Source organism: Oncorhynchus gorbuscha, linkage group LG02 (assembly GCF_021184085.1).
Source record: "Oncorhynchus gorbuscha isolate QuinsamMale2020 ecotype Even-year linkage group LG02, OgorEven_v1.0, whole genome shotgun sequence".
Classification (NCBI taxonomy): domain Eukaryota; kingdom Metazoa; phylum Chordata; class Actinopteri; order Salmoniformes; family Salmonidae; genus Oncorhynchus; species Oncorhynchus gorbuscha.
The window spans coordinates 63,859,178-63,883,001 of NC_060174.1; the positions used below are offsets into that span (position 1 = coordinate 63,859,178).

At 45.2% G+C, this 23,824-nt stretch overlaps 1 protein-coding gene across 9 annotated transcripts; it reads right to left on the reverse strand.

Annotated features, from left to right (window-relative positions):
- Positions 1 to 416: 416 nt before the first annotated feature.
- Positions 417 to 21,989, reverse strand: LOC124006857 (pleckstrin homology-like domain family B member 2). 9 transcript variants are annotated; one of them, XM_046317064.1, is made up of 17 exons: positions 21,863 to 21,989; positions 18,830 to 18,938; positions 16,973 to 18,009; positions 15,979 to 16,320; positions 10,957 to 11,094; positions 10,535 to 10,672; positions 10,000 to 10,128; positions 7,906 to 8,172; positions 7,736 to 7,825; positions 7,407 to 7,541; positions 7,116 to 7,215; positions 6,253 to 6,451; positions 5,010 to 5,100; positions 4,712 to 4,858; positions 2,842 to 3,061; positions 2,539 to 2,624; positions 417 to 2,422 (listed from the first exon to the last, which is right to left on the reverse strand). In XM_046317064.1, the coding sequence occupies exons 1-17, from the start codon at positions 21,878 to 21,880 to the stop codon at positions 2,282 to 2,284; spliced, it is 3,387 nt and encodes a 1,128-aa protein (XP_046173020.1). In that variant the 5' UTR covers positions 21,881 to 21,989; the 3' UTR covers positions 417 to 2,281. The 9 variants fall into 9 exon arrangements, with proteins under 9 accessions (XP_046173020.1, XP_046173013.1, XP_046173008.1 ...); XM_046317057.1 differs by having other exon boundaries at positions 6,253 to 6,448; positions 10,957 to 11,097; XM_046317052.1 differs by having other exon boundaries at positions 10,957 to 11,097.
- Positions 21,990 to 23,824: the final 1,835 nt, after the last annotated feature.

A 23,824-nucleotide genomic window follows, 5' to 3' on the forward strand; every position in this document is an offset into this window, starting at 1 on the left:
GGGTACATTCTGCAGACTACACACCCCAACCCCCCCCCCAAAAAAACTAATAATTACAAATAGCAGCCAATCATTCCCTAATTCCTTATGTATTATCTGTATGTGGTGAAGCAGAGAGAAATTGGTTAATTAGTGTGCACCAGATGGATATTCTTGGCCATGTAGGAGTGTGCAAATTAGGTCACCCGTTCGCATGAGTTGAACAGCATAGTTAACTAGTGTAAAAGCAATGGTACACCTGTGACTGTGGCGTTTGATATTATCACCAGAATAACTAACCGGCTACACTGTATAATCTACATTACACAACAAAACATTAATATGGCCCTTACATGTGGAATATTTACCCGGTTACAATATATATTTCGGATTGAAGTATAAAATATACCGGAATAGAAATAGTAACATGAAACAAATTAGTAAACATATGATTTATTCTTACATTTGTATAAAAAAAAAACATGCAGGATTAAAAATAACATCTGAATTACCACTGTTCATATAAAAATATCAAATGTATATATATTTTAAATGCATAAAAGTGATCGTTTCCTTGGTACACATATGGAAAATACTTGGAAGTGTGCCCATACTGTGTAGTCACACAGGCCGAGCATGATGGTTCCTGCTTGACATGTCAACTGGTCACAAGGAACTAGTCAGTCCCCTTCAGAACAACGGTGAAAAATTCCCTATGAGCTAATCAACCGTCACCTCAACACCCTTCGGTCTCGTCTGCACTCTCCCAGTAACCTCATTGACCATGCAACTACTTGCTACCTATGAGCTCACCGTGACCGAGGGAGCCATTTCAGTGTCATTGGGTCTTAAAAAGAATAATACATGTTTGATCACAGTAATTCAAAATACATCAGCTAAGATAACTGGGTCAAATAAGTAGAATCACATTTTTCTTTTCCATTTTGACTTCAATATAAATCATTCCAGAACACTGGAGATTGCTTTGCTCTTTGGTTGAACATATATTTATACATTTGTCAACAAACAAAAAAGAAGAGCAGATACAATTAAACCAATATAAATACATGTTCCATTACTTGTGACCCCCCCCCCCAAAAAAAAAGTCATTTTAAAAGCAATAACTATTATAGCGCTACACAGGTCTTACAGCGACTGTGTAATAACTAAAAACAGGCCAACGCTAAGGACATCAATGACATCCAACATCACATGGTGCTTTACAATAGGAGCAATGCAAGGCCTTCCAAAGCTTTCCCAAAATTAATGAGCCCATTCATTGGGTAGGGAGCTGCACCCAGCCCACTGATAGCCTGATATTACACAACCTGTCATAAGATGGACTTACATAAAAAGGCACAATATACAATGTTCGATTAAGACATTTATTTTGAACTAGTATTTTAAGTGCCCTGGAATGTTTTTGCCAACTTATTTAGCTGTGTGGCACACACTAAATGTATATACATGCACACAGATCGTCAACGCCTCCCACACCCTGAAAGTATTCATTTGCAGAGCCTTTAGGTTCCATTTACATGATTTACATACAAATAAGTATGTCTTTGGTACATAGTGATGAGAGAGGTACTTTCCAAGTCTCCGGCGTTTTAGGATTTCCCCTGTCGACCCCACGTTCCTGCTCAACAGTAAGGTACAAAAGACTCATATCAGTTATGTGCATCACCTTGGGTTTTCCAATGGAGGGTGCTATTGTCCTCTCAGTCTGTGCAGATGCTAGACAGTCCCCCGGAAGGTTTGGCACATGGGGGGGGGGGGGGGGGACTGTCCAGCTGGAAGGAAAACAGATGGAGAGCTTTGGTTGACCAATCAACAGCCGGCTCAACTTGGATGATGGAAAGGACAAGACAGTAACCTCTAGTACACTGTTAGCATATCCGACTGCATAAAACACCCTAGACAGCGACTCAGGGTCATTAACGGTCTCAAAATATCATGAGGGTAAACCATGTGATTGTGCCAAAAGGCTTCTCACACACAAAACGATAAGTATTCGAATCTTCCTAGATTGTCCTTTCCAAATGAACAAGCAACACTGGACACCTAATCCTCCAGAGGAAGTAATTCATTGCCAAACTGAAGTATCAGATTACCATCACATCAGTCCCAGAGGAGGAGAGAGGTGGGCTCACTGAAGTGAGACTGAATTGAAAGTGGCTGTAAAGTAAAAAAACAGGAGGGTATTGTGCTCAGGTCACAGATTCTCAATCCTGACCAGTCACATTGCTTTGTCTTTGAGGCAGCGATGGAACTGGAGGAGAGGATATTTCCTGTTGATTTGTCAGACCATGAAATGCATGTATCCTTCAGCCCCGGTGACGATGACGTCCATCCAGATGCGCATGGCCTCAGGGGAGGGAGACACCATGTAGTACACCCTGTCATGGGTCTTCACGCTGAACGTCAGCGATGGGTTCGGGCTCTGTGAGGGTGCAAGAGAGGGAGAAATAAAACAATGTCAAGTCTAGTTTAAAAAAAATGGTGCTTCTTACCTTGAAAACAAGGATACTAGATACATGTAAATAATTTGTACCTTACCTTGTGTGCATTCTTTAAATGATCATAGTAAACCTCTTCTATGGCTTGGAAGTAGATGACCCCTTTCATCTTGGCCTCGTGTTTGTCTGGAACAGAGCACATAGCGTTGGAATGACTATGTTTATGGGCGGTGAAAAAAAAGCATGACATTAAATCAAAGCACTTCCTAGATTTCCAGAGCAGAGCAGCATAGCCTGACGATAGCGGCGCTGCTTTTCCTTCAGCGCTCTGATTGATCCACCAATCACAGCAGCAACAGACAGAGAAGAGGGAGAAAGAGAGAGAATAGAAGTTCTAAATCACCTGCGTAGTAGACCAGGGTCCTGCGGTTCCGGTCGAAGACAAACCAGCGTTTCTTCCAGGTCTTGATCTTGCCACCCATCTTGACCAGGAACCCTCTGCAGGTTTTATCAGTGATGGCCAGGTGGTAGCAGTTGTCTGGGTTGTGTCCAGCTGCCTCGATGTGACCATGGAGGTCAAAGTCATCCTTCCTCTGAGGGAGGTAGCGTGTCATCGGCCGGGCCTGGGGACAAGGGTCACAGGTGTCTAGTCTGTGTTGAGCCAACGGTTAAAAGCTGCAATCAAGTTGAAGATCTGCTAGACATTTTTATTTCAAGTCGTCTTGAATCGTCTCTATTTTAAGGCCAGGCACCACAACCTAACAGGGTAATACTCCCCCCATTCATATCACAATGATCTCTTACCAGTTGAATGTAGACAAAACCAATAACTACACAAACAAAACATGGGGATCCCTTGTTGAACCCCACAAGGGGGGGTTCTTGCAGGAACCTAACTGCCCAACTGAAACGTTTAGATTTGAATTTGAAAGGACAGCAGGTGGAGACACTTACCTGAACAATGTAAAGATCTCTTCAATTTAAGGTAAGACTTGTCCCTTGTATGATCTCAATTTATATTGTTTTACGATGATACCAGCTGTCTTTTCATATTTGTGCAAATATTTCTAAAAACAGAAAATGGACGCAATTCAATGGATACATCAATCAATAAAGAGGTTGGAGTAGGCTATACGAATATGTTGAAGGCTAGCTGTAAGCTGTATTGGGTGCAGATGACTGAACTTTTCTCTGTCTGCAGGTATACAGACAAGGAGGCATACAACAGGTATGTAAATTGGTATGTATTGCAGATCACATTTACCATCCTCCTTCCATTCTTCGTCAATGAATATCCTATAGGCCTCTACATTATGGACAAGGTATGTGTATGAAAACCATGATCAAAAACAGTTTTTGTTCATTCACATTCACCACAAAAACCATGGTATGAATACTGTTGTGTGCACCTTTTGTTAATCATCTGTATAATTACTATGTTTGGGATTCACAGACTTCACCCTCCCTACACCTCTGATGAATATAACAGGAAACGTGTTCGATTGCCATACAAAACCATTCTGGCTGTGGATACGGAGAACACGCCAGAGGATATACCCATTGGACTTGGGGTTCTGCTTGGAGTTTACCTCAGTGATTTTTTTTGGTTCTGCTTTGCCACTAAAATCATAATAAAACACATTACTAAAATAGGGTGTTATTGTTATGCATATTATTAATAATAAATGAGGTGGTTAAACATTTTTACCCCAAAAGGTTCTTCAAAAAGGTTCTTGGAGGATCCATTAAAAGTGGTTCTTTAAATAACACATTTGAAAGGGCTATGCAAAGTACTTCTAGGGGTTCCCCCACAGTTTGGTGAATGCAGATGCCTACCAATCGCCTATTTAGACCCAACCATGATCTCTTCAAAGTAAGGTGACTTATATTCCTGTCTGTAACATTCTCTATGAAATGGCCTTTTAAATTATGTATGATTTAATGTAGTGAGCTTCGAAATTATGGATTTATGTTCAGTTGAGTATGATTCAAATTCAACGATTTTCATGTTTCATGTTACGAATTTTGCAATTTGTATGATATGAATTTCGCAATTTGTGTGATATGCTACGAATCCAATTCATGCAATATGCTACAAATTTGTTGTGCTTAAGATCCCGGAATGCATCTTTAAGGGACCAAAATACAAAAAAAAATCTCTAAATTGATAAGTAGATTGAAAAATGGCATTGCAGCCTATGGTGCCTCGCCTTATATTACCATGCATCTGAAGTTATTGATATTCTTGGCCCATCTGATTCTATATCTCCCACCTGTGCCCGCTGTTTCTCGCGTAGCTTCACCTCCCTCTCGATCATCTTCTGCCTCCTGCTGGTCTCCTCCTGCAGTCTCTTCTCCAGGTCCTCCCTCCTCCGCCGCTCCTCCTCCAGGGCCTGCCTGCGCACCTCCATCTCACGCTCCTACACACAACGATAGTTACAGCACACACACACACACACACACACACACACACACACACACACACACACACACACACACACACACACACACACACACACACACACACACACACACACACACACACACGGTTGCTTATGAAGGCTTCATTACCCTGTGCTCAAGGAGACGATTCTTATCAGCCTGGGCCTCTCGTAACAAACGTTCCATCTCTTCAATCTTCGCTACGTTGCATGTGCTGGCACTGTGGGGGGGGAAAAAGAGAACCAGAAATGCACATCAAGGAAGAGGACACACTCTCACCAGGAAAGCACTGTCCATCCTGGAACTGTTTAAGTGTGAGTGAAATTCCAGGCTAGGGCCTTTACTATAAAGTTAATACTGCACCTCTGCATCAGTCATAAAATCCCATCAAGTACAAAGTATAGACACTACATTCTCTCTCGTCTTTCTGTCCTGTAAATAATGTATGGGCTGACCAAGACCACATTCACACACGAAACCAGTGGTAACTCTCAGAGCTGTGGTGTAGTGTACAGGATTAGTAACATGCAGAAAGCACACTTCTGCCTGTTAAACTGGCTGTGAGACAGCTGGACAACGTCTGGGTGAAGTCACGTTGTTCAGCCTCCACACCGATAAAAAACGTATAACATACAGATTGTACAGGACTATCACGATACACCCAAACAACATCTGCAGCGAAAGAGATAAACATAGATTTACCAGTGTAACAAGATATCCTGAAGAGTTAGAATGAGTCGCGTAGTTTCGCTTGGAAGAGCGTGACATCAAATGGAAGATCCCAAACACTCTGCAGAACCACGTGTCTGTTGTCAAGCGTAACCCAATGAGCATAATCAACTTTTGTCAGAGAGTTGAACTGATTTCATCTAACTCATTCCCTTCCGACAAGAACTGCCATTAAACAATACCACACAAGTCGCAAACACAATTTTTCGCCCAAAAAGGATGCAACACAGTACTTTAGGTTTGAACAAACACGGCCTCCTCTCTACAACAGACAACCTGAGAAAGCCCTTTACTCACATTAGATTCAGCATCCTGGCACTATCCCAGTGACACAGTACTGATGTTTTGGGTTCCCACAATGCTCTAACAGGTGATTGGGCCAATTCACTGAGAGCACAGATGATTGGGCCAATTCACTGCACCCGCCTCAGCAACCCCCCCCCACAGAATTAGGAAATAACCATACATATGGAATGATGCCGAGTCACATCTCTCGAATTCATAAAATGTCTCTTACGGCCATGTCACCCAGCTCTCCTCTAGAACAAAAATAAATAAATAAATGCCATTTTCAACTAATGTCACATTGATGGTCCTGCGCGAACCACGGTCCTATGTGAACAGTTCGCTCTCTCGCTCTCACCTGGAGATGTTGTCTGGGGAGCAGGCAGAGATGCTGGTCTCCATGCTGTCAGAGCTGTCCACGCTGAGCGTGTCGAAGGCATGGCCGTTGTCTGCGTAGTGGAAGGAGTCCAGGAAGACGTTGGACTCTGAGACGGTCCTGCTACACAGGTCAACCAGTCTCTGTCGGTCCTCACTCGCGTACAGGTGGCTGTGGCCTGCTGAGAGACAGACGGACACACGGACAGACACACACTTTCTAAAGCCTTTTATCAGATTAGATGGAAGACGTAAAAAGTTTTTTTGCTGGTTAACTGTCAGAACTTGATTGCAGTTGGTCCAAGGGCATTGCTGGTACACAAATAGTATATTCCCTCATAACACTGAAATGGGCGTGGTATTTCTACCCTCTCGGAACTGTTTCCAAAGTCTCTTGTTCCTTCCTGCTGGAAACATTATCAGAGCAGAGGATCCTGAACATGTGTTTACTGCTCAGACTGATTCAGATGGAAACTGGAGGAAAGGATGTAGCCATCCGTGTTAACTAACAGACTGACCTGTAATGTGGACCAGGTCACGCAAGACAGGGAAAGCTACAAATGTCTAACCCTGCAGCATGTAGCTAGCACGTGGAGAGAAACAGGCAGTAGAGGTTAGGGTTAGGGAGCGAGGCGGGGAATCCAAGGATGATGAGAGAAAAGGGCAGAGAGAGACAGAGAGATGGCTTTGAGAGATGAAAACAAGTTTCCTTTCCTTCAACTAACAGTTTCCTTCTAGACAGTACTTCATTAGAGGAATTATTTACTTACTAAGAAAACCTCAAATTAAGTTTCAACTTTGGAGTAGACACAGATATCGTGTTCACAAAACAATGTTTTGTCTCACCCTTGAGCAGGCGTTGAGATTCCAGATCTCGGGGAGAGACAGAGAGGCCCCGGGGAATGGCACTACCACAGCTGGAGCTCTGGGACAGGGGCACGTGGGACTGCAGAGTAGACAGACGGACAACAGAGAGAGAGAGAGAGAGAGAGAGAGAGAGAGAGAGCGAGAGATCATGACCTGGTAAGTGTCTCTCTAACCCAAAGCTCCAGTAATCAGATGAGGGGACTCTGGCATTCAATGGCATTATCAATATTTCTATGACGTGCAATAGGGAGGTTGGTTCCCCATGCTCACCTTAGAGGACAGGCTGCGGCCCAGTGTGGAGCTGCTGTAGTGACTGAGGGGCTGCTGGCTCCTCTTACGGAGATTGTCACTGAGGTGGGAGTTCTCCTTACTGCCCCGCCTCCTCTCCTCCAGAGAGCGGAAGTGCTGTAGACCAGAACAGAAACATGGAAATGATAAAAGCTTTACATTCATTGAAAGTGGTGGTTTTATAAGGCAACTTCCTCTGTCGTTAGGAAATCCAGTCATGCACTGGAGGGCTCCTAGTACAGACACAGCTGCCCTCTGCTGGTCAGACATAAGGTATGCACTTTGAGTAGTGAATGAATTGTACAATATACCTCTTTCATGGCAACAGGGTTGTTAGGGAAGGCCTGCCCTCCAGTCACTTCAGCATATTTCCTCTCCAGCGAGGCCAGGTTCTCCCTCTCCTAGAGACACACAGACTGTCAGTGAAACAGCTGCAGTCAGTCCGATACAAAACAAAACCAGTAACCAAAAACCTTCTCACCCTCTGAAGCATGAGGAGCAGGTTGTTCTTCTCTTTCAGAAAACTGTCCTTCTCTCGCTGAGACTGCTGGGTTATCTGTGTGGACTGCTTCTTCAGGGTCAGGAGTCTCTCCTTGCGTGTGACAGTACTACGCTGGTAATCTGCTACCTCTCGGAGTAAATGATGGTTCCGACCCTCCTTCTCCTCGTCCTGACGACTCTCTCTCTCCAGCTGCTGGAACTCCAGGTCTTCAAACCACTTCCTCTCAGCCTCCAGTACCTCCACATCCTAACAGACAGCGCACACACACACACACACACACACACACACACACACACACACACACACACACACACACACACACACACACACACACACACACACACACACACACACACACACACACACACACACACACACACACACACACACACACACACACACACACACACACAATATAAGATAGAGAATGCACTGGCTTTAAGTGGGTCAGTGTGTGGAGGATTTAAACACAGACATACAAATACACTGCTCAAAAAAATAAAGGGAACACTTAAACACCACAATGTAACTCTAAGTCAATCACACTTCTGTGAAATCAAACTGTCCACTTAGGAAGCAACAATGATTGACAATCAATTTCACATGCTGTTGTGCAAATGGAATAGACAACAGGTGGAAATTATAGGCAATTAGCAAGACACCCCCAATAAAGGAGTGGTTCTGCAGGTGGTGACCAGACCACTTCTCAGTTCCTATGCTTCCTGGCTGATGTTTTGGTCACTTTTGAATGCTGGCGGTGCTTTCACTCTAGTGGTAGCATGAGAAAGAGTCTACAACCCACACAAGTGGCTCAGGTAGTGCAGCTCATCCAGGATGGTACATCAATGCGAGCTGTGGCAAGAAGGTAAGCTGTGTCTGTCAGCATAGTGTCCAGAGCATGGAGGCGCTACCAGGAGACAGGCCAGTAAAGGCCAGTACATCAGTAGACGTGGAGGAGGCCGTAGGAGGGCAACAACCCAGCAGCAGGACCGCTACCTCCGCCTTTGTGCAAGGAGGAGCAGGAGGAGCACTGCCAGAGCCCTGCAAAATGGCCTCCAGCAGGCCACAAATGTGCACGTGTCTGCTCAAACGGTCAATGCTAGACCTCATGTGGCTGGAGTGTGTCAGCAGTTCCTGCAAGAGGAAGGCATTGATGCTATGGACTGGCCCGCCCTTTCCCCAGACCTGAATCCAATTGAGCACATCTGGGACATCGTGTCTCGCTCCATCCATCAACTGTCCAGGAGTTGGCGGATGCTTTAGTCCAGGTCTGGGAGGAGATCCCTCAGGAGACCATCCGCCACCTCATCAGGAGCATGCCCAGGCGTTGTAGGGAGGTCATACAGGCACATGGAGGCCACACACACTACTGAGCCTCATTTTGACTTGTTTTAAGGAAATTACATCAAAGTTGGATCAGCCTGTAGTGTGGTTTTCCACTTTAATTTTGAGTGGGACTCCAAATCCAGACCTCCATGGGTTGATAAATTTGATTTCCATTGATAATTTGTGTGGTTTTGTTGTCAGCACATTCAACTATGTAAAGAAAAAAAGTATTTAATAAGAATATTTCATTCATTCAGAGCTAGGATGTGTTATGTTAGTGTTCCCTTTATTTTTTTTGAGCAGTGTACATTTCCATTTTACAGACAACTAGACCACAGTCATGAACTCCGTGTATCCTGCAGTGCCAGTTAAATGCATTAGCTGGATAACAACATATGTCTACTCTCCGAGCACATCATTCAAGTCACTGCACTTTCCTTACTTAGCTATCTCGTTCTGAATCATAGGGGAGAGACCAAGTGAAACCAAGAACTAGAAAAGGAGCTGTCCGAATGAGACAGGGTGGGATACGAGGGCATCTAGAAAAGAGAGCGGATGGCCAAAGAGGAGGATTCTAGGTGCGCCACAGAAATAGAACGCAAAAGCAAACACATGGAAGAGGAGGGTGAATTACGAGGAGGAGGAGCGAGGGAAGCAGAAAGCAACATGTTAAAAGGGAGAAAGGCAGTCATAATAACTGAGGAGGATGAGGGACCAGGTAGGAGTTTGTTGCTGTGTCTTACTGACCCTGGAGAGCTGCTGCTGAAGCTGCTCCTTGAGCGCCTCGGGACAGTTGTCCAGCTGGGTCTTCTGCTCAGAGACAAGCTCTGACAGCCTCTCTACTTTTACCCTCTCAGCATCGAGCAAGGCTTTCTCCTGCATAGTCATGGACACACACACCCACAAATGCATAGGCACATACGCACAGACACAAAGGCACGCACATATTCATACACACACACACTAAAACATATTCGCAAGTGCGCACGCATACACAGGACAACAGAGAGGAAAGAGAGTGTTAGTGAAGGGAGAGAGGAAACAAAGTGGAGGGATGGAGAAAAAAAGAGGAAGGACTGCTCTACTGTATTCAGACCTGTGGGTTGGACTGCTCTACTGTATTCAGACCTGTGGGCTGTAGATTCATCCTAGTCAAGAGTCGTACCACTGACATCCAGACTCCCACATACACTGTCTCTCTGTCCGTCTCTCCCCCTCACGTTCCCTGTGTCTGAGAGCAATGGCATCCAACTCGGGGCTGGACAACATCTGCTGCACTTACCTGGGACTTCTCTGCGAGGGCAGTCTTGTCAGTGCTGCCAATCTTCTCATTGAGTTGGTCCAGTACCTCCTTCTCCCTCTGTAGCAGGGCCATCTCAGAGACCTGCTCACCCTCCAGCAGAGCCTGCTCCACCTCCATCTGCACACACCACACACAGGTAACATTATCCCACTGACCGACGCAGCTTTAAATTACAATGATCCATAACTCTAGATCATTCACTCCCAAAAGCCAGATACCAGCGCTAACCCCCACTAGTATCATTACCCAGCCACAACTGTAAACATTCATTTCCTAACTCCACAAAGAATTCCAACTCATAAACACACACACACATCAACATTAACTCCCACTGACACAAACATCAAAACACCCAGCATGCGTGCAGCTCCGTTCACAATCCCATGGCGTGCGCTGCATACCTCTCTGATGGACTCCTCCATCTGGTTGTCCAGGTCTTTGATCTTCTGCTCCACCTCCTCTACGTTGTTCAGCACCTGGATCCTCTCCTCCTCAATACGGCTCACTTCCTGTTTCAGATGCACATCCTCCGCAGCCTGCTGCTGGTGATATTACGGGAACCAGCATTAGTCCACAAACTACTGCATCTACTCACAATGTGTGTTACCGTCAACACTGTGATGATATCATGTCTAAATTATTATGAAAGCCCACGCCAGGGTCATGCCTCTTGTTTAAAGATATCCACTGTTGTACACTGGGGTATGGGGGAAAGAAATGTGTTTTTATGTTTTCTTCACATCCTGTAATTCCTTCTCATTTGTTGCCATAGTACGTCGGTGAGATGGAGCTGCTGCAGAATGCTGTGAGTGATGGCAGGAGCATTAATCCACCCTACCTCGTGTCTGTAATGCAGAGGAAACCCAAGTCCTTCAGCAGAACAGGGACTGGGTCACTCATACTCTGCTACATCAGAAGGTCTCTACTGTACAAGCCTTAGTCATCTCTTCAACCAGTCAGAGAGGCCTGCTGCCACCAGACAGAATCAAAACACCCACTCCTCATCAGCCCCAGGTCTAATCCACACACATTCAGCCACATGCTGTTTCTGACCCATCACAGCCTCTATAATATCTGATTCCTACTCCACATAGGAGCCTAAAGTAGTGCTGGTCTATAGCGGTCTGAACCTCATGTGGCAGGCAGACCGCAGTCCTACGATTTATGGGCTGTTTCAGAGACGGTATTTGACTAACTGTTCCACTGTTCCACTGCCAGGGCTTAGGAATGTGAGTCGGAAGAAGAGTGGATTGGGAGGTTCAATAACTTGTGTCTTTAATGGGTCTCTGCCTCAGCCATAACAAATAGTCAGAAATGTATTCTCTACATGCAATGAAATATAATGCTAATCTGGTAGTCAGGGAATAAAGTAGGCCCTCAAAATATTTTTTCCCCCAATTAAAAAAAGGTAGTTTGATTTTCTATTGAAATGGTATAAATATTAATATCAGCTACAAAGCAGGTACTGGGTATTGGAAGTACTGTGATATGAAGAAAACATCTGGACAAATACTTTTCACACACCATATGTGCGCGCACACACATACACAGTTATTCCACTGGGGTTAAAGTCATTTCCTGCTCCCCCTCCTTTCAGATAGGGCTGTAACTGACTTAGGGCTGTAACTGAACTATTCCCTAGAGAAATCCATTAAAACCAAACACAGCATTAAGTCGTTACTGCTCTAGAGTGGAAAAATGCCACAGTTTTACAGCGATAATATAACTAATAGTTGCACTGGGACTCAAACTGGGACTGGAGTTAGGGGCAGAGTCCGAATAAGCTCCTGGTGAAAGACGGAGGAAACACTTGAGGTGTACTTTGTTTAAATACAGGCCTACGGGGAAAGTATAGAATATTTCAGGAGGACTCCTTATATCTTCAGTAACACTGCTGCATACCTCAACCCCCGCAGGGCTACATAGTTTCCACTACCTTGTGTGCTCACATACCCTCTAATGCTGGGGTGTCAAACATACAGCCTGCAGGCCGGTTCGGCCCACAGGTGGTTTGAGTAAAAAAAAAAATTACAAATGTTTTTAAAAATATACATACAGTGGGGGAAAAAAGTATTTAGTCAGCCACCAATTGTGCAAGTTGGTGGCTGACTGGTCCTTCTGTAGCTCAGTTGGTAGAGCATGGCGCTTGTAACGCCAGATTAGTGGGTTCGAGCCCCGGGACCACCAATACGTAGAATGTATGCACACATGACCACTTAAAAAGATGAGGCCTGTAATTTTCATCATAGGTATACTTCAACTATGACAGACAAAATGAGAAAACAAAAATCCAGAAAATCACACTGTAGGATTTTGAATGAATTTATTTGCAAATTATGGTTGAAAAAGGTATTTGGTCAACAACAAAAGTTTCTCAATACTTTGTTATATACCATTTGTTGGCAATGACAGAGGTCAAACGTTTTCTGTAAATCTTCACAAGGTTTTCACACACTGTTGCTGGTATTTTGGCCCATTCCTCCATGCAGATCTCCTTTAGAGCAGTGATGTTTCGGGGCTGTTGCTGGGCAACACAGACTTTCAACTCCCTTCAAAGATTTTCTATGGGGTTGAGATCTGGAGACTGGCTAGGCCACTCCAGAACCTTGAAATGCTACTTACGAAGCCACTCCTTCGTTGCCCGGGTGGTGTGTTTGGGATCATTGTCATGCTGAAAGACCCAGCCACGTTTCATCTTCAATGCTCTTGCTGATGGAAGGAGGTTTTCACTCAAAATCTCACGATACATGGCCCCATTCATTCTTTCCTTTACACGGATCAGTCATCCTGGTCCCTTTGCAGAAAAACAGCCCCAAAGCATGATGTTTCCACCCCCATGCTTCACAGTAGGTATGGTGTTCTTTGGATGCAACTCAGCATTTGTCCTCCAAACACGACGAGTTGAGTTTTTACCAAAAAATATATTTTGGTTTCATCTGACCATATGACATTCTCCCAATCTTCTTCTGGATCATTCCAAATGCTCTCTTGCAAACTTCAGACGGGCCTGGACATGTACTGTCTTAAGCAGAGGGACACGCCTGGCAATGCAGGATTTGAGTCCCTGGCGGCGTAGTGTGTTACTGATGGTAGGCTTTGTTACTTTGGTCCCAGCTCTCTGCAGGTCATTCACTAGGTCCCCCCGTGTGGTTCTGGGATTTTTGCTCACCGTTCTTGTGATCATTTTGACCCCACGGGGTGAGATCTTGCGTGGAGCCCCAGATTGAGGGAGATTATCAATAATCTTGTATGTCTTCCATTTCCTAATAATTGCTCCCACAGTTGATTTCTTCAAACCAAGCTGCTTACCTATTGCAGATTCAGTCTTCCCAGCCTACTGCAGGTCTACAATTTTGTTTCTGGTGTCCTTTGAAAGCTCTTTGGTTTTGGTCATAGTGGAGTTTGGAGTGTGACTGTTTGAGGTTGTATACAGGTGTCTTTTATACTGATAACAAGTTCAAACAGGTGCCATTAATACAGGTAACGAGTAGAGGACAGAGGGGCCTCTTAAAGAAGAAGTTACAGGTCTGTGAGAACCAGAAATCTTGCTTATTTGTAGGTGACCAAATACTTATTTTCCACCATAATTTGCAAATAAATTCATTAGAAATTATACAATGTGATTTTCTGTTTTTTTCTTTCTCATTTTGTCTGTTATAATTGAAGTGTACCTATGATGAAAATTACAGACCTCTTATCTTAAGTGGGAGAACTTGCACAGTTGGTGGCTGACTAAATACTTTTTTGTCCCACTGTATATACATACAATGAACTCAATGTACACATATATATATATATATATATAAGTATGTGGACACCCCTTCAAATGAGTGGATTCAGCTATTTCAGCCACACCCGTTGCGGACAGGTGTATAAAATCGAACACATAGCCATGTGATCTCCATAGACAAACATTGGCAATAGAATAGCCTTGCTGGAAAGTCACTGAGCTCTCCAGTAAGTCAGTTTGTCAAATTCCTGCCCTGCTAGAGCTGTCCCGTTCAACGGTAAGTGCTGTTATTGTAAAGTGGAAATGTCTAGGACCAACAACGGCTCAGCCGCAAAGTGGTATGCCACAAATCCTCACAGAGCGGGACTGCTGAGTGCTGAAGCGCGTAGCAACACTCACTACCGAGATCCAAACTGCCTCTGGAAGCAGCGTCAGCACAATAACTGTTCGTCGGGAGCCTCATTAAATGGGTTTCCATGGCTGAGCAGCCGCAAACAAGCAGCATGGTGTAAAGCTCGCCTTCGGACTCGGGAGCAGTGGTAACGCGTTCTCTGGAGTGATGAATCACACTTCACCATCTGGTAGTCCGACAGATGGATCTGAGTTTGGCGGATGCCAGGAAAAGCTATCTGCCCTAATGCATAATGCTGACTAATGTTTGGTGGAGGAGGAATAATGGTCCGGGGCCGTTTTTGAGGGTTCGTGCAAGCCCCTATGTTCAAGTGAAGGGAAATCTTAACGCTATAGCATACAATGACAATCTAGATGATTCTGTGCTTTCAACATTCTGGGCTCCCGATAGGCACAGTCGTCTAAGGCACTGCATCTCCGTGCTAGAGGCGTCACTACAGACCCTGGTTTGATTCCAGGCTGTATCACAACAGGTTGTTATTGGGTGTCCCATAGGGCGGTGCACAATTGGCCCAGTGTCGTTAAAGTTTGCCCGGGGCAAGCAGTCATTGTAAATAAGAATTTGTTCTTTACTGACTTGCCTAGTGAAAAAGGTTCAATAAATAAAAATCTAACTTTGTTGCAACAGTTTGCGTGTCAATGCCCCAGTGTACAAACAAGGTCCATGCGTAAATGGTTTGTCGAGATCGGTGTGGAAGTACTTGACTGGCCTGCACAGAGCCTTGACCTCAATCCCATCAAACACCTTTGGGATGAATTGGAACGCCAACTACGAACCAGGGCTAATCGCCCAACGTCAGTGCCCGACCTCACTAATGCTATTAGGGCTGAATGGAAGCAAGACCCCCAGCAATGTTCCAACATCTTCCCAGAAGAGTGGAGGCTGTTCTGGCAGCAAAAGGGGACCAACTCCATATTAATGCCCATTATTTTGGAATGAGATGTTCGACGAGCAGGAGTCCACGTACTTTTTGTGATGTAGTGTACTTTAAAATAACTAAAAACGTACGCGTGTATTTACATTCACTCTGTCATAGGTGAACACATGCAGCTATGTCAGGAACTACTGTGTCATTGCAGATGCTTTGAAATCACTCCCATACCCAGAATTCCTTGTTTCTTTTTATACCCCCCCACCCCACACACACACACACTTTGTCTATACACTTTATATTGTGTGCCCCACATGTTTATATTGAAGTGCGTGTTTGAGTGTTGAAAGGGTTAGAAAGGAAAGACCTCCAGTCTCAGGACAATGTAAGGCATGTCCACCAGGCCTTACCTTGGCTCTATGGTGAGGGGAGGGTGAGGGGGCACTGCTGCGCAGGCTGAGAGCAGGTGACTGGGCCCTGGCATCCCTGTGCCCGCTGTGATGGCGCTCGCGGACCTGCCGCTCCTCTGCCAACTGGTATCCCTCGGCTCTGGTGCTAAAGCCGTTCTCCGGGGCAGTGCCGCTGACGCTGCCAGGGGAGTCGGAGAACACCGACTCATCATCAGACACCTGCAACTTCTCCAGCTCCTTGTTGATCTTCTGCAGGTCGGAGACGGCCAAGCCTCTCTGGTCCCGCTCCACACGGCCCAGCTCAGTACACAGGCTTAGGATGGTCTCCAGCCGCTGGCGCTCCTACACACAGACGGGGAGAAACCAGTGGCCAACACAGTCACGTATACAGCCAATATACCACTCAGATTGTGATACTGGGATCCAATTATTTCGTAGATGGGTGGTTTCGTCTATTTACAGTCTTTCGTCAACACAATGTGATCACCCATAAGCACGATCAAACAACCTATAAAAACAGCTCATAAAAACACAATAAATCCAGAGAAACCACATTTTTAAAGGGATTCTGGACGTGCAAAATTGTATCCAGTGATTTTCAGAGGAAAGCAACGTTCAAAGGAGTTTTAACCAGTCTGACCAACTGGTTTTATGGCGTACCAGTCTGAATGGCTTCCATCTCTTTACAGCAGGAGTGAGTGTGTGTTCAGTCAATTAAACAGCGAGCTTGTGAAACATGGTGAGAACTAGTCAGAAAATCCAATTAGTCTTCTCAAGTGACAGAACCTGAAATCAAAGCCCCATAAACACTTTCATGTTTTCATAACAGTCCCAAGTGAAGAGACTGGGGACCAGATGAACTGGCAGAATGAAACCAGGTGTCTCAGCCACACAATCAGAACCTTCTAGATTAAACTCTAGAGTGAATAATAAAAGCAGGATATTATCATGGCAGAATAATAATGAATAGGAGTAAAATAATTGTTTCTCTCACCAGTCTCTGCACCTCCTGTTCTCTGAGCCTCTCGTCTCTCTGGTGCATGTGGTAGTCTCTCAGCTCCTCCTTCCCATTCAGAGAGCTGATGCTGCCCCTCCTCGATCCCGGCCCCAGTCCTCCCTTCCCAAAGGACAGCCTCCTCTCCCCCAGGCCCAGGTCCAGGCAGGGTGAGGAGCCCTGCAGGCCCCCTCCCTCCAGCTCACAGCCCAGAGAGGCCAGGCTAGCCCGGCGGGGAGTACCCGGTACACTGGCTGTGGCTGGCACAGTCACGTCTGGCGGCCGCTCCAGAGAAAACAGGTTGCGCCTCGACTTAGAGGAGAAGGACACAGAAACCTTCTCCCCTCGGTGGGAGCCCATGGATCGGCGTGGTGGCAGGGACAAAGCCGGGGAGTCAGCCGACCGGTGGAGGCGGGGTAGAGAGCGACTGTGGGTAGAGCCCAGGCCATTGAGTGACCCTGTAGAGTACTTCCTCTGACGTGGTGCAGGGTCCATAGCATTGTCCACGTTCCGGCCCTGGGCGTATAGCCTGCGGCCAAGACGAGGGCTGGAGGGCATGCTGGCCGCCCCGCTGTGGCCCCGAGGTGGACGGGGGGCAGGCTCCCCATAGGAAGAGGAACCATTCCACATGGACAGCAGAGAACTGGCTACAGGGGGGCGGCGACCATCAGAGGAGTTAGAGAGAAGCAGGCTGTCCTGTGATTGGTGGCGTGAGCGTGTGTATGGCGGGTTGGGGCTGAGAGGACGCTCGCCCTGGCGAGGAGAGGGGGGCATGCTGCTGCTGGTCATGTAGGGGAGGCCCCTGGAGGAGAGGGGGCGCATGGCGCTCCCGTGGGCTGTGGGAGACACAGGGCTGGGAGGAGGCAGGCTAAGGTAGGTGCGGGTAGATTCTGCGCTGGCCCTGAGGCTAGCCTCCAGAGCACTCTTCCTGCGCTGCAGAGTCTCCATCAAGTCCTGCAGCTCCGCCTTCGAACGGGAGCCTCTCATCACAGTGCCACCCACTGAGCCGCCATTGCTGTGTTCAGTCTTCACACAGTCTGCGGAAACATCAGATGAATAGAACTCTCGTTAATGTGGATATATGATCCGGTCTTGGAGCACCCTTATAAATCACCCTACTTCAAGCCTAACACCTGAGCTGAGCGAGATTGAGGCAATCTGACTGAGTGGGATCTAATAGCCAAACAGTGATCAGCCCCTGCAATGTGCTGACTAAGGAGGGAAAAACCAGAACTCCTCTCAGACAGTTCTGGGCCCAACACAAACAGAGTCTGTGGTTAAAGAAAACTTCTTCTAAAAATTGAAAAATGTTGGCAGAGAAAGACGTTATACTTTCTGGCACTGAGGGACAGCCTGGACCCTGAGCACCTCTGTCGGCACAACCCTTCCTCCCACAGAACCCGGGCCCTGCATGATCGAAGGTCAACTGGGCTGGCTGGCCTCAGACTTTGTTTATCTGTGCTTACATGCTGCCATTTGTTTTTCTCAGCGGATAAACTCACACTGCATAGCGGAGGATGTGGTGGTCGTCCATTTATTTATACCTTACATGGGCAGTTTGACCAAAGTACTTTGGCTGTGTACATAATCATTGAGCTGAAGAGTATAACTACAGTGTCAGAGAGACCGTCAGAAAGACAGAACAAGCACATTCTGGACTGAGAACCACTTCCATAAACACACAATCAATCACACAGACACATCTGGAGGTTCCTCATGCAAGGGGACAAAGGGGATAAACAGGGGAGAATTGCAGTAGGTATGGGGGAAGTAGAGAAATGGGTGTAAGAGGCTAGCATAAGGAAAGGAAAGGAGAAATGGTTGTGTGTTGTCTTCGAGAGAGAGAGAGAGACCTACCTGAGCCGTAGACCATTGTGGTGACAGGACTCTTTTGGGGCAGCATGCTCTTCAATCGACTGGCCTCCTCTGGGTGGAAGAAGTAGGATTCACCTAGACAGAGTGTACCCTGGGAAAACAACAAACACAGAACTGCACTCTCTCACAAATACACACAGATTCAGGAGAGTACTTTGTAGAATATATTGACCACTGCCATGCACACACACAGTAATGACGACATGGTTATGTAAAAATGGACTCCTTCTCAGAGCTTCCCATTAAAATAATTGTCAAACTCAAATCAACTCCTCTACCCGTGAATATACACACACACACACACACAGCATAATGGACACAAGAGAATGCTTCTTGGAGCAGAGCTATACTGAGTTTCTGCTGATTACATCAACATCCAAATAAAAACACGTTGTTTAATGCAGAGAGCAGTATAAGATACTGTCACGACACCTCAGACCAGTCCGTATATAGAGCACACTACAAAATACCCTCTGCTCTCCGACACAGTCTGGAGCTGAGCAGCTAAATGAGAAAACCTTACAGAGTAGGACAGTAGTCTGGCTGACGCCTAATTCAAAGTCCTCCAGACTTCAGAGTCTGGAAAAGCTGTTTTGATAATGTCAGCACGATGCGTTGATAAAGGGGGCTGTGCTTTTTTACTGGTTGGTTCTTCCCTGTGTCTTTCTCACTCAAACACCCACTTGGACAGCCACACAGAGCCCACCCCGCGAGCGCCGCCACCCCCCTCCTCTTTCAATACAACTGCTGGATTTTCTTATCCAAACAACGCGAGGTCTCAACCCCCCGGGAAAATAAAACATCTGAGAAAACCAATCAAACTCAGCCAGAAATAAACTCTGTGTGAATACTGCATTTACAACAGCCTCCTGCCCAGACCAGTGTGTCAGATCTCCCTCTCTGATCACGTGAGTCGAGACAGCCTTGCTAGGAAAACAGATCCCAGGGAAAGAATTCAGGCTCCAGTATTAATGAGATCTGAGATGGAAACAAAGTTCACCTCACTTTTGTGGGCAAACAATGGATGGCTGAGAAGGCTGCTCTTTGTCCCCGAATCAATATGCTGTTGACCCCTTTATCTAATGTCATTGAACGGAGTGGTCTGGTACAAACGATGATTTCAGCTGTATTTACTCTCTGAGACTGGGGCTCTGACAGAGATGTACAACCCCCCTCCCCCAAACACACACAGTTGTATGCACACACAAGTCTTTGGGTCTGATAATCCAAGGTTTCCTGCTCCGCCAGGCTGATTGATGGCTGGCTAGCTGGAGGACGTTCTTCAGTAAGTTGTGGATCCTTTTATACAAATCAGCTACAACTCACAATCCATCATCATGAGTTCGCCCTGATCTGGCCACCTAAAACATCTTTCCCTCATACGAGGAGAAGGGAGCTTTAAACAAACACCAGACAACAGGGCAGCAAGGCAGAGCAGAGCAAAAACTGACAGGAGAGGATTTCAGACAGGAGAGGATTTCTTTCTTCAGGGAATCTCATTTCACGTAGGATGCCTCCTACACATGTGGGTTCTACTCAATGTTTGTGTGTGTGTGTGTGCGTGTGTTATACGACTAGCCTTACACTGCAACTAGGGTTACTCTGTGTAATAATATAGTGGGCTGTATATTACCAGTTGTGGAAAAGTACCCAATTGTCATACTTGAGTAAAAATATAGATACCATCATAGAAAGTTACTCAAGTAAAAGTAAAATACTACTTGAGTAAAAGTATTCAGTTCTAAATATACTTAAGTATCAAAAGTAAAAGTATACCATTTCAAATTCCTTCTTTTAAGCAAAGCAGAAGGCTTAATTGTCTTGTTTTTAAATATAAGGATAGCCATGGGCACACTCCAACACTCAGACATCATTTACAAAAGATGCATGTGTGTTTAGTGAGTCCACCAGATTAGAGGCAGAAGGGATGACAATGTACAATGTGTTGTCTTGATAAGTGTGTGAATTGGTCCATTTTCCTGTCCCGCTAAGCATTCACAATGTAACGAGTACTTTTGGTGTCAAGTAAAATGTATGGAGTAAAAAGTGCATTATTTTCTTTTGAAATGTAGTGAAGTAAAAATACAACTTGTCAAAAATATAAATAGTAAAGTAAAGTACAGATATCCCCAAAAATACTTAAGTAGTACTTGAAAGTTTTTGAAAAACTTAAGTACTTTACACCACTGTATATTACTAACTGATAAGACCTCTAACACGTTTTTCTAAAAGAAAAAAACATTTGTGTAACTACTTAGTCCTCTATTAAAATATGTATACTACAGAGGATGGTGTTATGGTACTGTACCTCATATGACCAAACACCCAAGGCTTATGGAATCACCCTCTCGCAGATTCTTAGCCCCTTCTGAGAATAGCACACCTTTTTGTCTAGTTGATTAGCCACATAATGACATGGTTACTCCGCAGCAGAGGTGTCAAAATTAGCGGTCCAATGCGCAGCCAGCTCGACTTCTCTTTAAACTCTGCATGCATCTCCCAATCATATCAGAAAACGGTAAACACAAGTGATCAAATGATAGGCATGTTCTTCTAATTAAGTAAGCCTATTAGCCTCCAATAAATACAAAAAATCCGAAGGAGTAGGCTATCAAACCACTTCGGGGAAACGATGCCACCATAAGAAAAGTACTTAAGGAAAGCGCAATCTGATTTTCCGAGCAATTCAGCTGGAAAACATCCATACATTTATTCTAAAAAAATAAAACAAGAATATAGCCTATTTTGCGGGCAACTCTTTCATAGAAACAAGTAACCCAACGGAACCATGCCTATATTTGAACAATGAAACAAACCGGAGTTGGAGAAAAATGAACCGAACGACTGGTAAAAAAAAAGAAAAGAAAAAGAAGGGTTATTATCCTGAAAGATAAGAGAGAACGCGGCGCTGGGTGAAACAGATGCGCATCTACTCTGCCTCTTGCAGCAACCGATAGGTTTCTCCAAACTTTTGATAACTTCTGAGATTTCTTTGTTCAGAAGACGACAACTGACCTTTGTGTGCTGTCTCATTCAAACTGTTGAGCGCCAGTGATGGACAACACTCCTCTACCTCGGATTAGCATGACAATGGGACAGAGACGATGCCTGCTGCTACCTTGACTGATTCCTCTGACGCTCCTCCCCATTCTCAGTCGAAGCCCCAAACCCGCGGACTGCGCAAATCTGGTTGGTTGATTTGGGTGGTCGCAGACGCGCTAAATGGGGGAGAGGGAAACGGTGGAGAGGGAAATAGGGGGCCGGGTGACGGAGGTTCTGTAACCGCAACCCTAATCGACCCACGCTGATAAAGCACGTCCCAATAGCTATGTCTAAAACATCACTACATTACGCAGATCTCTAATCAGTGCATGCGTTAATTTCATTTCACTGTATGTTCCCCCTATAGGACATTCAAAACTACAGGAACAAGAGCCACAACCTGTTATAAACAACTTCCAAACCGACTGCTTGAAAACAGTTAACTGATGCTACAAACACTAACAACTATTACTTACAACATTATAATATAGGCCTAACTAATATTTTTTCTTCTTCCCCCAATTGTTTACACACTCAAACTGGCCCATGAGGCACAATGACCCACACCTGTATCTCATTTAGCAGAACCAGACACCAAATCTGCAATACTACTGGCACATGTTTTGCTTTACAATCAGATTGCAATTCTATAACAAACATTTGGCAAAACACAACACACAATTCTCTACCTTTGGCACAATCTTCACAACTAAAATCTCTTGTGCAAATGAAAAGCAACACTGTTCAACGAGCTAAACTCAATGTATCCCTTTCACTCTTCACATGTGCAAACACTAATTGTGTAAATGTTCACTCTGCAGTCAGACCTTTGGTATGGATAAAATGGCCACTCCTGTGTTTGGAAAACAATGGAAGCAAACCTTGCATATAGAGGTGGAGGGTGGAGGAAGACCTAGAACAAAGACAGTGATCTCTGATGAAATTCGGGCAACTGTGGTGGACCATGTGGTCAACCATGGTTTGACCTTGAGAGAGGCTGGGCAGAGAGTACAGCCCAATCTGAACCATGGTTTGACCTTGAGAGAGGCTGGGCAGAGAGTACAACCCAATCTGAACCATGGTTTGACCTTGAGAGAGGCTAGGCAGAGAGTACAGCCCAATCTGAACCATGGTTTGACCTTGAGAGAGGCTGGGCAGAGAGTACAGCCCAATCTGAACCATGGTTTGACCTTGAGAGAGGCTGGGCAGAGAGTACAGCCCAATCTGAACCATGGTTTGACCTTGAGAGAGGCTGGGCAGAGAGTACAGCCCAATCTGAACCATGGTTTGACCTTGAGAGAGGCTGGGCAGAGAGTACAGCCCAATCTGAGCCGCTTCACCGTAGCATCCATCATCCGGTAGTACCAAAATGAGAATAGGTTTGTAAATCAGACATTGGACCTCTCTAGTACTTGACAGCAGTACAACATAAAGCACAGTGAAGACTGTAGATTCCAATGCATACCGTAAGGGGAAACAAAGTCAATGTTTCATGTATTACTGTATGTTTGAAATTGGTAGCTATACTACTTTGTAACATGTTTATGTTGTATGACTGTAGTGTTTACTGTACTGTATGCTATTTTGTTTTTGTAGAACTGAAAGACAACCACCATGTGGGTGGTAGAACACGTCTATTTACAGACAAACAGGAGGTTTGTGCAAATGGTTGTTGAAAATAATGCCATTAAACTGCAGAAAATCCAACAACAGATTATTGAAAATCCTGCCATTTTACATAACATCAGAGTGAGTTTATCAACCATAGCCCGCATCCTTAAGAAACATCTCCGGATGAAGCAAATCTACAGTCCCATTTGCAATGGCGACTTTAGCATGTAAATCTTGGTGGGGCAAACTCATAAAATGTTTTTTCAATGCATGCCAGTAAAGCCGCGACACAGCACTAAACAATACATTAATTGCACTATAATG